A 16,523-nucleotide genomic window follows, 5' to 3' on the forward strand; every position below is an offset into this window, starting at 1 on the left:
GAGATGCTGGAGGAGACTGGACAAAAATCGTGCACCTATGGATGAGGACAGTGGGTGGGGAGTGAGGGCGGAGGGTGGGGCAGGAACTGGGAGGGGGGAGTTATGGGGGGAAAAAAGAGGAACAAATGTAATAATCTGAACAATAAAGATTTAATAAAAAAAAAAGAAACATCAAAATAAATAAATAAATAAATAAAAATAAAAATAAAAATCAAGCCTTACTTCAGACTCTATTTTCTCTCCTCATACTGCACACCTCTAGGTTAAATTCATAAAATGCCATTCTTCATCAGTTTATTAAAATGAAAAATTCTGATCCAATAGATTCTGGAAGTATGAGGGTCTGCAATTTTTTGTGTGTATAGGTAAAGGATTTTTATTTTGTTTTTCAATTATTGCCGTAATCTTCACAGTGGGGTTCAGGATCTGAAGGAGGGGCCAACACACAAATGAAAATGCTATACAAGAAATATGAATTTAGAAAGCATGGGGGGGCAAGTGGAGACCTTGTTTCTTGAAGAGGCACATCAAAACCTGGCCTTATCTGTTTTTTATTCAGTTTTAGATACACATCTTGCCCTCAGTAAAGCACAGCAAACAGATGGCAGACAGACCATCTCTAAGGTCAATAAAGATCAGTAAAAATTAGTAAGGTCCAGTAAACATTTACTTTGAGGCTATTAGGTCAGAAAATTGCTTCGAGCCACCACTATCTCAACACAAACAATGGTGCTTAGCATCAGCCCTGCCAACAACCAAGGTCTATCAGCCTTTTGTGTTCCTTGGTGCACTCTCATGATACACCAGCAGTGAGTGGCTCCCCACATCTCCCCCTTTTTTTGTTTTCTTAATAAATCTTGAAAAGTGTATGACGTCTGTAGAGCTTGAGTCCTTTTCAGATTCTGCATCTGCAGACTAGAAATAAACATATAAGAACAAGAATGAGACAGACAATAGTGGTTATACTAAGAGGCAGATGTAGGGAGATCCAGTGAAAGGGATTAAATTCTTTCATGTCCTTTTTAAATTGCTGTCAGGCATCTAAGGAACTAGTTTGTAGTAGGCTCCTTTCTGGGCCATCATTTCTTTATGGGTCCCCTTCTCAATCACTGTCCCCTGTGACATGACAGCAATAATATTCGAGTTCTGGATGGTGGACAAACGGTGGGCAATGGCAATGCAGGTCCGACCTTCTCTTGCTTTGTCCAGGACAACCTGCACCATCACACAATTGATGACTGCTAGCATGGCAAGGCTTCTTTACCATCCCCCAGGTCATCCCTGGACTGTTTCTCCTCTGTCTCATTCTCCTCCCATTCCTTATCTCCAGCATGTTTCTTGGGGCTACTGCTATTTGGGGCTGGAGTAGTTGTCTGTCTGCAGCCACAGGTACAGGGTGAGGCTCCATCTGCAAGGTCCTCATTAGTCTAGTCAGTTCCTCTCTCGGATCCATGTTGGAGTTTAATGTTTCTTGCTGGAATCCACACAGGCTTGGAAGAGTTTTCTGGAAATACACAAGCATATCCTTGACCAAAGGTTAACAAAGTGTCAGGACCTTTCCATAAACCAGACTCAGGATCTTTCCATTTAACCAAACCATTTTCCTTTGGCTTATTCTGACACCAGTGTAATTCCATAGGTGTCTTGCCATCAGGGTTATAAGTGAAAAAATTTAAAGTAATTAAGGCTTGGTGTAGTCTATTTACAGGATATTTCTCCAGCATCACTATTCCCCTTTTTATTTTTCAAGTTGGGATTTTAGCCACTGATGTTGACTTTCTATAATTGCCTGTCCTTGGGAATTGTATGGTATTCCCATAATGTGTTGAATTTTCCATTTTGTACAAAATTGCTGGAAATGAATTTGTGTATATAGATTTATTGTCAGTTTTTATAATTTTTTTGGAATTCCCATAACAGCAAAAGCAGCTAGGCAATGATTAATGACCTGTTTCACCATTTCCTCTGTAGATGCAGTGGCCCATAGGACCTTTGAAAAAGTGTCTACAGAGACATTCAATGCCCCCAGGTGTCTAAAAGGAGCACAGTGTGTTACATCCATTTGCCAGATATGGTCCCTTATCAATCCTGGAGGGTTAATTCCTGTAGGCAGATATAACATGCAAGTGGGACATTCCTTGATAATCTGTTTTGCCTGCTATTGAGAGATTGAGAATTATTTAGACAATATTTTGGCAGGCTGATGTAAAAGCTGATGAGATTCTGTGGCCTGTTTTAATAAAGCAACCAATTGATCGGCTTATGCATTTCCTTTAGTTAAAGGACCAGGCAGGGTGGTATGAGCCCTGATATGAGTAATATAAAAGGGGCATTGTCTTTGCTGTACAATTTGCAGTACCTGCTTAAATAGTATAAATAAACTTCAGTCACTGAGCCATTTTAATTGAGCAGTCTCAATTCTATTTACCAGGCCAGCAGCATAGGCAGAATCAGAAATAATATTAAGAGGCTCTTGGAAATCCTGCAATGCAGCCCTGATATCTTCTAATTCAATTCTTTGCACAGAAATGTGACTGGTCTGGATGAATCGGTCTGAATTGATTGCATGATAAGCAGCTTTACCATTAGATGAACTATCAGTAAAAACAGTTAATGCTCCAGAAATAGGTTCCTGCCTACTATTTATTTTGGTATAATAATAGGGATGTAATATAAAAATTGTAGTAATTTGTTTTTTAGTAGGTGACAACTAAGTTCCCCTGAATATCCACTTAGTCCAATTTGCCAATTCAAATCAGTCTGAAATAACATTTCTAATTGCTTCCCAGTGAGGGGAAGATAGATGTATTGGGGTTCTTCTCCTCTAAGCTGCCTGCAGCGCTTTCTGAGTTGAGATATTAATTGAGCCATGAGTTCTATATATGTAACCACAGTTTTAGAAGATTGATGCCCTAAGTCAGTGGTCAGCAAACTGCGGCTCGCGAGCCACATGCGGCTCTTTGGCCCCTTGAGTGTGGCTCTTCCACAAAATACCAACTTCTGCGCATGGGCCACGAAGTTTCAATTGCACTGTACGTGCGCACCCGCAGGTGGTATTTTGTGGGAGAGCCACACTCAAGGGGCCAAAGAGCCGCATGTGGCTCGCGAGCCGCAGTTTGCCGACCACGACCCTAGGTGGACCAACTCAATAATAGTAGGAGAGTTTTTATTTTTGAAAATGATTCCATTAATCCTATTTGCAGTAGGATTAATCTGTCCTCATAAAGGCAATCAGACTGTACCCGTGCTACTTGGCCTGAGGAGATTGCCTGCTCAGTTCTTAGTAACTCTTTCCTAGCTTCGTCTGTTAATGTTCGAGGTAAGGAAAGATTAGAGTCACCCCTAAGTATATTGAATAAATTTGTCATTTCTCCCTTAGAGATTTTTAGATAAGGTCTTAACTAATTAATGTCCTCTAATAATTTCTAAAATTCATTTAAGGTCTTAAGGCAATTCTTTTGTATTTCTATCTTTTTGGAGCCTAATACATTGATTTTCAATTATGGTTCCTAGATATTTGAAAGGCATTACTTTCTGTACCTTTCTCAGAGCAATTTTGAAGCCCTATTTATGGAGTTTCTTTTCTAATTGGGTAAGCATTGCTAAAGTGTGCTTTTCCTGTAGGCTTGCCATAAATCACTACATTAAAGACTTTTACTTTCTTTTAAACAGAACAACCAACTTGGTTGCTTTACAGAAAAACAGATAGGAGAGAAACATGCTGGCCAATAGTGCAATGCATACATCTCAAGTAAAAGTAACTTTCTTTTTATTTATGGTGTCTCATTAATGGTGATATTTAATGAATAATAACTTTTAGTTTACTTTGTAAATAGTAGCAGAAGAGATTTTAAAATTTCTCCCTTTTAAGCTTAAATTTACTTCTAAACAGCATTATTTTTTACTAGTGCTCATTTGCATATGTATGCAAATTTTACTTTGGACTTTACTAAAACCAGGTTGCTCATAAAATATTGATTTCTCATATAACTGAGTTTATATGAGACCTTGATTATATTGTGAAAAGCTAACTTATTAACTAATTAAAGTATGCACCTTTATTGAAAAAGCAAGGTAAGCAAACCTATACATTTGACCCATGAAGTACAGATGTAGAGAGCAGGCTGGATGGGGGTCTGAGACATTATGTATGCTTCTGTTTTGAAATTCCGCTGCTGAATATTCTGGTTTTGCTTAAGAAGTATTAAGCCACCTTGTCCTGCCCTCCCTTTCTGTATTAACCATTTACTCTGTCCTTGGCAGGGGAGATAAGGGTAGTAGTCTAGTCTTTGTTTAAACTTCCTTGAGATTTTATGACCCTTTTACAACTCTTGCAAATAGTTAACTTTAGAACTCATTTCTCTCTTTCAACATTTCTCTTTTCCTTCTCATCACATACGCAACCTTCACAAATTTCACATTTTCAAATTAGCCTTCAAACCTTCTTTCTATGTCCTTCAAAAATGCATAACCATGGCTTAGACCTTCCAGTAAGTATTTCCACTTTAATATTCTTTCTTTCTGTCATCAACTTGTATATACCTTCAGCAACTTGCACAGACCTTTTCCTTCTTTTTCTTTTAAAATATATGTCCATGCCTTCTATTATTAAAACCATACAATATTTAAACCTTAATTTCCCAATGATAATTAAAAGTAAACAGCTAGCATTTCTTAGATTGATATTTATGAACATTCTCATCTTTGAGAAATATATTTTTAGATTTTCTGTAATAAAAGGTAAAATCAGGTGAACTTAAAACTTGTTGGAATATTTAGATGTTTATTATTTAATCCAGTAATGTTCTAAAGTCTTTAAGTTACCAAGGACTTTGGAAAATTATTTATAGGCATATGAGTCTGGAGAAAAGGCAGCGGGAGGAGGGAGCAGGCCCTGCAGCCTGTTCCCAGGCCTCTAGCCTCTTGGATTGAAACTGCTACATTCTTCCTTAGAGAGAACATCTAACTGCTGCGGCTTCTCTGCCTTTACAGCGAGAAGGGCGACTGGCCCTTTCCTCTAATAGAGAGTACAGTCAGTCTTCTTGTGAGTGACTGGACTTTCATTATTAATATATGTATAATTATTACTGAAAAGCTTTATTACAAATCCTTCATTTTAGTTACATCTATTTATTATGTTTTAACAACTTTGAGATTTTAAAGCCAATTATTATTACCCAAGGCATTTTCCTTGGCAAATTTTGTAACAGATAACTTACTGGCTTTCAGTGGCTTTAATGTTAAAGCATTACTTTATTTTATTTTTCTTTATAAAAACAGGAGTGCCCCCGGGACCTGTGAGGCAACTTTGGAATGACACAGCCTGTATATTTTCCTTGTGTCATTTTCGCCATCTTCCAAAGAAAAACAGTCTTGGGATGCTATGCTTATCCCATAGCATCCGTGAAGAGATGGAGCTTAGGCCAAGAGGCCACCCAAAATCGTGTGGGGCGCCTCCCCCTTGAACTAGCCTTTTTCTCTTCAAGGGTATAGAAGTCCCAGATGGTATCCCTAAATTTTGAGAAATGTCTCATTTGTTCAAATTTCAAATGACGGACTGGGAAATAAAAACATAGCGAAAATGAGATTTTTAAGAACGCTCCCAAGAGTGGGCTTCCATCTTACAGGATCACTAACAGACCTAGAAATTAATGGGCTGGGGCCTTTTTTAGTTACCTCCCTTTGTCTAGGGAATTTTCTTAGGACCTGGGTTATCGGCCACGTGTACCGCTCATGTTCTTTCTCCCCACCCCCACATTCTGTTTGCTCTGGGGAAATTTAGTAATGGCCTGGCCACCTATTGTTTCTTTTCTATGAAGGTAAATTAAAGGTATACTTAATATACTAACAATAAACAAATTAAACCAAACAAAAAAGACAGATAAAACAACAATCAACAGACAAGCAGGCATAACACATAGACAAGACTTAATAAATCAGAGTTCTTTTCATGGATCTTTCAGATGTTTTACATTGTCTGGGACTTACAGCCAGAAGCGGCCTAGCTCTTAGCCCAGTGATGGCGAACCTTTTGAGCCTGGCGTGTCAGCATTTTGAAAAACCCTAACTTAACTCTGGTGCCGTGTCACATATAGAAATTTTTTGATATTTGCAACCATAGTAAAACAAAGATTTATATTTTTGATATTTATTTTATATATTTAAATGCCATTTAACAAAGAAAAATCAACCAAAAAAAATGAGTTCGCGTGTCAGAGGTTTGCCATCACTGTCTTAGCCTGTTGTTCACAGATCTTATCATATTCTGCTCTCCATAGTACTGACTGGCATCTAAAGTCGTTTTAGCTAAAATCTGCCAGTCCCTAGGCATCATATGTTAATTTTCAGACAAAGTATTAAGGAGTCCTTTTGTAAAAGGATGGTTAGCCCCATTTTCTCTACTAGATGAGCCTTCCCAGACTAGAGATGGAGGATCTGGGGCCTTAGGTTTTACCGACTTTTGATCCCCAATATGAAGTGGGCATAATGCAGTTTGAACAAGAGCCCATGTAGTTAAAGATGACAAGGGCACTCATTTTCTTTGAGCCTGATTTAAGAGAGTACCTTTTAACACCTTAAGTCCTTTATCCTTGAGCATGCAAGCAAAAAATTTACAATGATATTTTTGCATTTTACTCAAATTCTTCCCCATTATAACCTGGCTGATTAAAATGTTCTCATCCACTTAAGGTTGCGTGGTGAACTTCCCACCTTTCCAGTGAATTTCTACTTTTCCTTTTTAATTCGTTTTTTGTTCAGGCGAATCTTCTCCTCCAGGTTCCTATTCGGGCACCAGGTGCTGCAACCTTTGCAGCGGGGTTCAGGATCTGAAGGAGTGGCCGATGCACAAATGAAAATACTATACAAGAAATATGAATTTAGAAGGCATGGCAGGGGCACAGGTGGAGACCTTCTTTCTTGCGGAGGCACATTGAAACCTGGCCTTATCTGCTTTTTATTCAGTTTTAGATACGCATCTTGCCCTCAGTAAAGCACAGCAAACAGGTGGCAGACAGATGGTCTCTAAGGTCAATAAAGATCAGTAAAGATCAGTAAGGTCCAGTAAACACTTATTTTGAGGCTATTAGGTCAGGAAATTGCTTCGAGCCACCGCTATCTCAACACGAACAATGGTGCTTAGCATCAGCCATGCTAACACCCAAGGTCCATCAGCCTCCTGTGTTCCTTAGTGCACTCTCATGATAGTATCAGCAGTGAGCGGCTTCCGGCAAATATTATTTTTTATTAGTTTCAAATGTACAACATAGTGGTTAGCCATTTATATAATTTACCAAAGTGATCCCCTAATAAATCTAGTACCCACCTGGACCCATAGTTATTGTAATAATCAAGAGTTATTACAATATTATTGACTCCTAGACACCCACTGCATGAAGAGATTCGTGCAATAGGCCTTCCTTCCCCTGGCTGCTGGCACCGGTTTTCCTCCAGCACCCGAGACCCAGGCCTTCGCTCCGGCCACAGTGGAGAAGCCAAGCCTCGAGACTTCTCCACTCCGATCACAGTAGAGAAGCCAAGCCTCTTCAGTCTTCAGTCATCTTCAGTCTTTAGTCTGTACTCTGTGCCTGCATATGTAAATTAACCACCATCTTTGTTGGGTTAATTTGCATACTCATCCTGATTGGCTGGTGGGCATAGCGGAGTAACACCAATTTGCATGTTTCCCTTTTATTAGTGTAGATACTAGTGGCCTGGTGCATGAATTCATGCACACTGAAAGGAATTAATTAGAAGAAATATTTTGATATTGTTATTCACCCTTTCTCTATAATAGAAGTATCAACCAAATTCATGATTGACAATGACAGATCAAAACACACACGTTGCAATTGTCACCAGCAAGAGCTTTATATGTATCACACATGTGCGAACCAACTTAGCTTTATATATATATAAAATGAACTTGTTTAATTAGACCTGCTTTCTGATGTAGCTAAACTTTTTCCAGCCCAGTGAAGCACCCCAACTTCTCTTTCAGGTAATTGTCAGCAACACAGCAGTAAAAGTCAACATGAAGCAGATTATTATTGTAGATCATGCAGGGAGAACAAAGGGTAAAATATTTAACTGCAGCAGTGTTTGACTATATTCTGTGCAGTGACAAAAAACATGAAGTCATTTTCAAGGTCCACCATTTCTTACTTCTTTGCAGTCAAGTCAAACACTTGGACAAACGCTTCTGTATTTACCAATAGTAAAGTTTCTAAGCTTTCTAAATCTTCATTTTCCAGCTAATGAAAAGAAAATAGGATTCCACCGGATCTCCTACCTACCTACTTCAGGACTTTTGTGAGGATCAAATGAGATAAGGCATGGGAAAACACTTCACAGACATTGGTTAAAGTGTAAATGTTTCCACCGGGCTATAAAGCAAGTCTTGTTCCTGGGCTGAAGAAGCTGCAAGGAGGCTAGTCGCTAGGAAGAGGAATCCGGGCGTTGCTATGGGATGTCATTACCTGGACGGACACTTAGCATATTAGCCTTTTATGTATATAGATTCCCTATGCTGTACTTTACATCCCTGTGATTATTTTGTAACTACCTTCTCCTTTTTCACCCTGTCCCCAAACACCCTCCCTCTACAACCATCAGTTTGTTCTCTGCATCTATGAGTCTGTTTCTGTTTTGTTTGTTTGTTTATATTGTTCTTTATATCCCACACACAAGTGAAATCATATGGTATTTATCTTTTTTTTGTCTGACTTATTTCACTCTTGCTTATTAATTATTCATGATAGACAGGTGTAAGATGGTATCTCATTGTGGTTTTAATTTGCATTTCTCTTATAATTAGTGACATTGAGCATCTTTTTATATGCCTATTGGCCATCTGTATGTTCTCTTTGGAGAAGTGTTTATTCAGGTCTTCTCCCCATTTTTTAATTGGATTATTTGAAATTTTATTTTATGGGGTGGATATTTTTTTGTGGTTAAGCTATATTTATTTACAAATTTTGGATATTAAAGATTCTGTGATTTTAACAGCTCCTGTGTGATGCTTTTGTTGCTGTTCCATGTACCACAGTTTGCAAAGAGCTATACCGTACAGACTTTTAATTCACATGACATTTACTATATGAAATTTAGTGTTATAATATGCCTTTGTTTTATAATGTAAATGTATTGCCTACTCAATTGCATTTTACATTGCAAGAGAGCTTTTAACAGCATTTGAATGGCTGATTATTCTTTCCTGCTCAAAACAATTTTTCCTCCTGATTCCTGTACATTACAGCCCCAAGTTTTGTTTGTACCTCGGTGGCCTCACATTTCAGTCCTTGCAGAGTAAGTGCTAAATAAATGAATCTTCTATATGGGTCCATTACCTATGGTTAAGTAGATACTAATACAAACACTATGCCCTCACTCCTGAATGGGGTTAGAAAGCCTTTCTCACATTATGCCCCCCAATAAGAGTTTACACTTTGAGTTAGATAGGACAACAAACATGTGAATGAAACTTGGTGATAAAGTCAGGGAGGCAAAGGCTCCAGGTCACATACTCACTTATTAGATTACTAGAGGCCCAGCATGCGATTGAAATCGCGCGAGGAGGCACCCTGTGGGCCGCCGCAGGAGTCAGGCTGGACCGCTGCCATGGGCAGCCGGGACCCTCACCTGACTTCCTCCCCAGGCCCCCCTGCCTGTGTCTGCTCTGGGCCGCTGGAGCTGCTGCGCTGGCTCGGGCAGGCTGCCCTGTCTCTTTCTCCATCTTCGCTCCGGGCCTCACCTGCACACGCAACCTCTTCCTGTCCGGTCATCCCGTTATGACGCCCCAGCCTAATTTGCATATTACTTTATGTATTAAGATCATATATAATTTTGCTATAGTTTGAAGGTTTAAGAGCTGGTCACATTGTATTTATTTTAAAACAAAGTGTTTGTTAGGCTGAACTTCATATTATTTTTTATGCATGGATAGTTAGGATATTTTCAGGGCATATAATGATGCCTAATTCACTCAGTTCAAACAAAATGAAATGTTATTATCTCACAAAACAGAAAATCTAGTGGGTAGGGTAACTCTAGGTAAGGTGTAACCATGTTCTAGCCTCCTTTTTTTGTTTGTTAATCCTCACCCAATAATATATTTTTCCCCATTTTTAGAGAAAGTAGAAGGGCAGAGGAGGGCAGAGAGAGAGAGAGAGAGGTAGAGACAAGTGTGAGGTAATGGACCTAGAGAGTATTATGCTAAGTGAAATAAGTCAGGCAGAGAAAGACAAATATCATATGATTTCACTTATATGTGGGATCTAAAGAACAAAATAAATGAACAAACAAAACAGAAACAGGGAAGGCAGGGGATGAGGGTAAGAGATCAACCAAAGGACTTTATGCTAACTTAAAAGAAATCTCTCTGGAAAAAATGGCAAAATGTCATAAACACTTGGACAAACGCTTCTGTATTTACCAATAGTAAATAATTATGCCTGCAGCTACCACCTGAAACTGTTTTGGCTCTGACTCCAGGACCAACATTCTGGCCTTTAACTGTTTGATAGGGTGTCATAAAACACATCATACTTAGGCCAGCTTTTTAAGTGTGTAAAGAATTCATTTTTAATAATTTTATAGGAATATTTGTCTTAGAGTGTTTCTTCATTCTCTACATTTACTTGTCAATTTACTATCAGTCTCTCTTCTACCTAGGATTCCCAAAAGAAGCCAAATACGTCTTCTTAATCACTTGCTATCTCTAGCCACACTTCAGATTTCAGCTCTTTTCTTTAGTTGCCCTGGGCAGACAAGTGCATAAAACTGGCTCTCTCTCTCTCTCTCTCTCTCTCTCTCTCTCTCTCTCTCAGACACAGGAATCCTGGGTTTTTGAAGCCTATTACTACTAAGACCCAGTTCTACCAATTCTGCCATAGCTCAGATCTCTACAGTGATTTTAGTCCCTGATCCAGTTTCCTTCTGATTATCTTGCTTTACGTAACTCAATCCTAGTTTGTTTCCTGATTTATACTTTCTTTCCCACCTCCACACATAAATTCAACTTCTTTGACCCTTTGTTCCATAATTCTTTTGTCACACTCCTGCCTATCATGTTATCATTTAAAAACTTTATTTACACTGAATAATAAATAGCTAATGTTTATCTAATGCTTACTACGTACCAAGCACCATGTATTAAGCAGTTTGCATATTAATATCTGAATCTCCACAAACTCCTAAGAAGTAAATTATGTTAGTTCTTCCACTTTACAGATGAGACTGAGAATGATTAAAAATTGACTTACCCAAGATTATCTAGCTAGGTAGGTGGTGACCCAGAATTTGAAACCAAACACTTTGGTTCCAGAGCCTGTATTATATTGCCTACAATATATGCAAGGATTAAAAGAAGATAGCAGTAGATTAAGAAGAAAGAATGAGGGTTTTGATTTAAGCTTTTTGACATTAACTAAAAAAAACATCATGGGCAAACTATAATCATTCAATGTTTTCATTCATAAAATAAAGAGATTGAAGTAGAAAAAACTAGTATTTTATTTCACAATATTCTGTAATCCTACCGTGTGAAAAATGTACCTTTGGATTTTATTTTTCCCTGACATTTCACTCTCCTCTCAAATAATCTCATGTCAATTCCAGCACTAGCTTACATACTAGCAGTGAAACAGAAGTATACATTCTATTTTTATTTCTGTAAAGCGAAATGTGTTTGGGTGGGATAAAAATTTAGAACATTTCAAATCTCATCCCTATTTTTAGGGCATTTTTAGATCTGATCTCTCAATGAGGGCACAAGAGGTTTAGAGGTGGAATATTATTGTGGTTTTGCCCAAGAAACCAGTGTTTACTTGGTACAGATCCTATAGTTTCCATAGCCAAAACAACTGGTTATTGCTTCAAAAAGCAATCCATTCCATTATTTTTTTCTGATTCCATGTTTCTATTTATTTTTTAAAATTCATTTTTTATGTTTACCAAGCTTAATTCCATTTACTTTTTAAAAATATGTTTTTATTGATTTCAGAGAGGGAGAGGGAGAGAGAGAGATAGAAACATCAATGATAAGAGAATCCCCCTACTAGGGATCAAGCCAGCAACCCAGACACGTGCCCTGACTGGGGAATCAAACTGGTGACCTCTTGGTTCCTGGGTCAATGCTCAAATACTGAGCAACACCAGCCAGGCTAATTCCATTTACTTTTAAGAATTAAAGTTGAATTAGAAATTGTAAAGGCTCCAGAACTAAAATTCCTTATTCCTTTAAGTTGAAATGTGTTGAAAACATCAAAAAGGTCAGAAAGAAAGAGGGTCAGTGGGGGTAAAAGAGTAAAACCCCTGTAAACAGGCACACATGCAAACTGAAAGCAGGTCCTTCAATCTCTGTAAGTCTTCAATCTCTCTATGAGAATTAACATGTGTTCACTTGCCAACTCTTTTGTTCTTTAGAAAACCTTTTAACTGCCATTATAATTATTTTGGCAATTCATATTTTGCCTGTTTTTTTTTTCTTTTTTGAGAAGTCAATAGTGAAGAAGGAATTTAACTTTAAAAAGTACCAGTTATACACACCTATTGTAGAAGTATAAGAAAATATGGATAAATAAGAAAAAAAACTCCCTTTAACTGAATATGATGGTTGCACAATTCTGTAAGCTTATTTAAAATCATTGAATTGTACATTTTAAATGTGTGCATCTTAGGATATGTAAATTAAAACTTCATAAAGTTTTTAAAATCCCCTTAAATCATTCATGCAAATGCACATATACACCATAGGACTAATCTCTAACACTGCTTTGTAACTGCCCTTTTTCTCCCTGGTTAACCACATATCATGACCATTTTTCCAGACTAATTCCTGTTTTTTCTATAATATCATTTTAAATGGTAACATAGTTTTTTATTTTTATATTATATTTTTTAATCCTGACCTGAGGATGTGTTTATTGGCTTCAGAGAAAGAGGAAGGGAGAGAGAGAAACATGGATAGGTTGCCTCCCATACATGCCCAACCAGGGATCTAACGTGAAACCAAGGTATGTGCCCTGACTGGGAATCAAATCTGCAACCTTTACATTGTAGGAGATGATGCAAACTGAGCAACCCAGCCAGCACCTATATTGTAATTTGTTTAACCAACTCATTCCTGGAACATTTTGCAGCTAGATTTTGGTGCAAATTTCCTTAGGTTAAGTTATTAGTGAAGAATTAATTCTGGATAAAAAGCTATGCTCATTTTAAGATTTTTCTTACTTACAAATTGCCCTCTAGAAAAACTGTACCAATTTGTACTCTTACAAGCTATCATTCTGTCCCTGCTTCTTTCCCATTAAAATTAGTATTAGCATTTTATAAAATCTCTACCATTTTGGCAGGTAAAAATCGAATCTTATTAATTTAGATTTCAATTACAAATAAAGTTGACCTTTTGCATCATTTATTAGAAATTTGTATCTCAATTTATGTTTGTCCATTTAAAGGGAGATATTTTGGTTAGAGTGAAGGAGAGTTCAATTTTTTAAAATAACAACAACAAACATTTATTATCTTAGAGTGTCTGTGGGTCAGAATCTGGGTGTGGCTTAGCTGGGTCCTCTGTCTCAGGGTCTCTTACAAGAACACAAACAAGGTGTTAGCCAGGGCTGCAATCTCACCTGAGTGCTTGACTGCTGGAAGAGTCACTTTGATGTATGCTCACGTGGTTGTTGGCAGGATTGAGCTCCTCATATCCTCATTGGCTTTGTTGTTGTTGTTGTTGTTCTTTATTTTTTTTTAATTTTTTTTTCATTTATCTTTATTGTTGAAAGTATTACAGATGTCCTCTTTTCCCCCTCATTGAGCTCCTCTTCCCCACTCCCACCTTCTCCCCAGGCCTTCACCTCACTATTGTGTGTGTCTTATGTATGCATATAAAGGGTGTCCCAAAATTCATGCAAGATTTGAATTTTGCGTGAGCATTAACAACAACAAAAATAAATAAACGCCTAATTTTACTTGGTTTATTGAATCAGATTCTAATATCTGTTGCCCTTTGATTTCAATCCCTTCAATTTGATAAGCATTACCAAGTACCAATTATGGCCCAGGAGCAGGAACAATGAAGACCACGGCTTTGCATATGTGCCAGCAAAGCCGTGGAGGCCATTTACCCGATGTGCTATTCCATACATAACCCTATACTATATACTTTATGAATCAATAAAAAATTTACAATTTTTAATTATAAGCCTGTGTTTTCTATCAAAATTACTTCTTGCGTGAATTTTGGAACACCCTTTAAGTTCTTTGGTTAAGCTCATAGGCTTTTGAACCAAGGCTTTCAGTTCCTTGCTAAGGATTCAGTTCCTCACAGGCAGTTGGCAGGAGACCTCCTTCAGTCCCTGGGCACGTAGGCCAGGAGAATTTAATTTTGTCCTGCAGAGGGCACTTTAGCTTTGATAAACTGATTTGTAAAGAATGTAAAAAATTAGCATATCATTTTTAATCTTAGTTCTAGATTGAAGACTAAAATGAGTGTGCATATCCTGTGAATTTTCTGGTTGGTATATACTTCTGGCCTGTATATAAATTAATTTGTGAATAAGGCATTCACAGAGAATTAATTATATATTGCAGAAGACAAACACATAATTTTGTGCAGGATAGGAATGTCAGAAATATTTTAAGATGATTAGAGTGGGCTGAAGATTAAATAACTTATGAACTTGAGTTTCTCTTTTAACCACAGCATGGTTATAACTTCAAATTATTTTCCATACTCCCCTTCCCATTACAGACTATATTGTGAATATCCTTCCCTGGAGTTAGACAGTAGCAACCCTGAGCTCAGCCACACAGTATGAATATACACAATTATTTTATTTTTTATCTAATGCCATGATGTGTTTTTTTAACTCATAAAATTTAATTTTTAAATTATACTAAATCTTTGGTGGATATTTGTTAATTCTGAAACTAGAATTTAATCGCCAATCTTAGACTTTAATAGTCTAGCCTAGTGTATACATTCTCAACATGGGCAATATTGCCCCCAAGAGGACAACTGTTACTTCCTGGGGCGTGTGGGGGGAGGGAGTACTATTTTTATGTATAAAGCACAGATTTACATGCAGTATATAAGTAGATATACAGTAAGTATATCTGTGGTATTAAAATTTCATGGAGGGACAGTGCTTAGGAATAAAAGCTATAAAAAGGTTCCTTAGAGGCTAATGAAAACAAAAAAGGTTGAGAACCATACCCTGGTGTTAAGCCTAACAGACAGCTGTTAAATGAGCTGTCTTGCATTAAATTTTTTTCCTGTAAGTATCATTTTCTATATTAGATTGTAAGCTTCTTAAGGATAGGAAATACAGCTTTTTAAAATGAGGTTGTCTTTTTTTTTGTTGTTAGGTTGAGGAAGGGAAAGAGGGAAACATCAATCGGTTGCCTTCCACCTTGGATCAAACCCAAAACCTGGATATATGCCCTGACAGGGAATCAAACCCACCACCTTTTGATGCATGTGACAACACTCTAATCAACTGAGCCACACCAGCCAGGTTGTAATTTGTTTTGTATTTTCAATAATACCCAGTACAATGGTTTATATCCATTTGCATTCAGTAAAAGTATATTTAGTAGAATTAAGGTGGAACACATCTTACCCTCCTTGCACCAATTCTATTATCCAATACTAGAGGCCCAGTGCATGGATTTGTGCACCGGTAGGGTCCCTTGGCCCAGCCTGCAGGGATCAGGCCAAAACTGGCTCTCTGACATCCCCTGAGGTGTCCCGGATTGTGAGAGGGGGGTTCTCGGGTGACATACCCCAGAATCGGGCTCCCTCCTCTCTGGGATGAAGTAGATTCGGGCCAACAGTGCCCCAGCAGCAACCTAAACCACGGCTGATTCTGTGAGGAATCAGGCTCCCTCCTCTACTGGTCGGAGCGTCTGCCCCCTGGTGGTCATTGCGTGTCATAGCTACCAGGCGAATGGTAGAACGGTCAGGTGGTCACTTAGGCTTTTATATAGATAGATAGATATAATCCAAATGCAATAATCAAAATTGGTTTAGTAAAGCAAACAACTTGACAGTCATTTTCACAAAAATTCTAGAAAAATAATGACAAACTTTATTAAAGGAATGAAAACTCTTTAAAATAGCATAGCAGAAGCATAGACTCTGGAGGCAGAGAGATAAATCAGGGCTTTGATTTCTAGCTCTACCATTCACAAGCTATGGAATCTTTAGATAAGTTTCTTAAGGATGAAGGGAAGAGAATATAAAAAATAACAGGGAAAGGCAAAGGAATATGGGAAGGCTAGAAAGAAGGGACAAGGGCATTTTCTAACAGTCGTATGTACACCCTAAATTTCACACATGTTGACCTACTGGCAATTCCCAAAACAGGTCATGGTGCAAATATGCCATATTCTTTCATACTTATATGCATATACATACTCCCTCTTTCTAGAACATCTTATTTTTCCTTCAATACTCAGCTTAGGCCACCCCTCCCCCCAGAAAGCCCTCCATGACACCCACATTGAGATGCCTATCTTTT

At 37.9% G+C, this 16,523-nt stretch overlaps 1 protein-coding gene across 1 annotated transcript; it reads right to left on the minus strand.

Annotated features, from left to right (window-relative positions):
* Positions 1–243: 243 nt before the first annotated feature.
* On the minus strand, positions 244–2,816 carry LOC118659986 (lipid A export ATP-binding/permease protein MsbA-like). Its single transcript, XM_036316853.1, is given in 2 exon segments — positions 244–1,255; positions 1,257–2,816. Coding segments are annotated over 2 exon segments (480 nt in total). The 5' UTR covers positions 1,523–2,816; the 3' UTR covers positions 244–1,041.
* Positions 2,817–16,523: the final 13,707 nt, after the last annotated feature.

Source organism: Myotis myotis, unplaced genomic scaffold, assembly GCF_014108235.1.
Source record: "Myotis myotis isolate mMyoMyo1 unplaced genomic scaffold, mMyoMyo1.p scaffold_m19_p_1, whole genome shotgun sequence".
Classification (NCBI taxonomy): Eukaryota; Metazoa; Chordata; class Mammalia; order Chiroptera; family Vespertilionidae; genus Myotis; species Myotis myotis.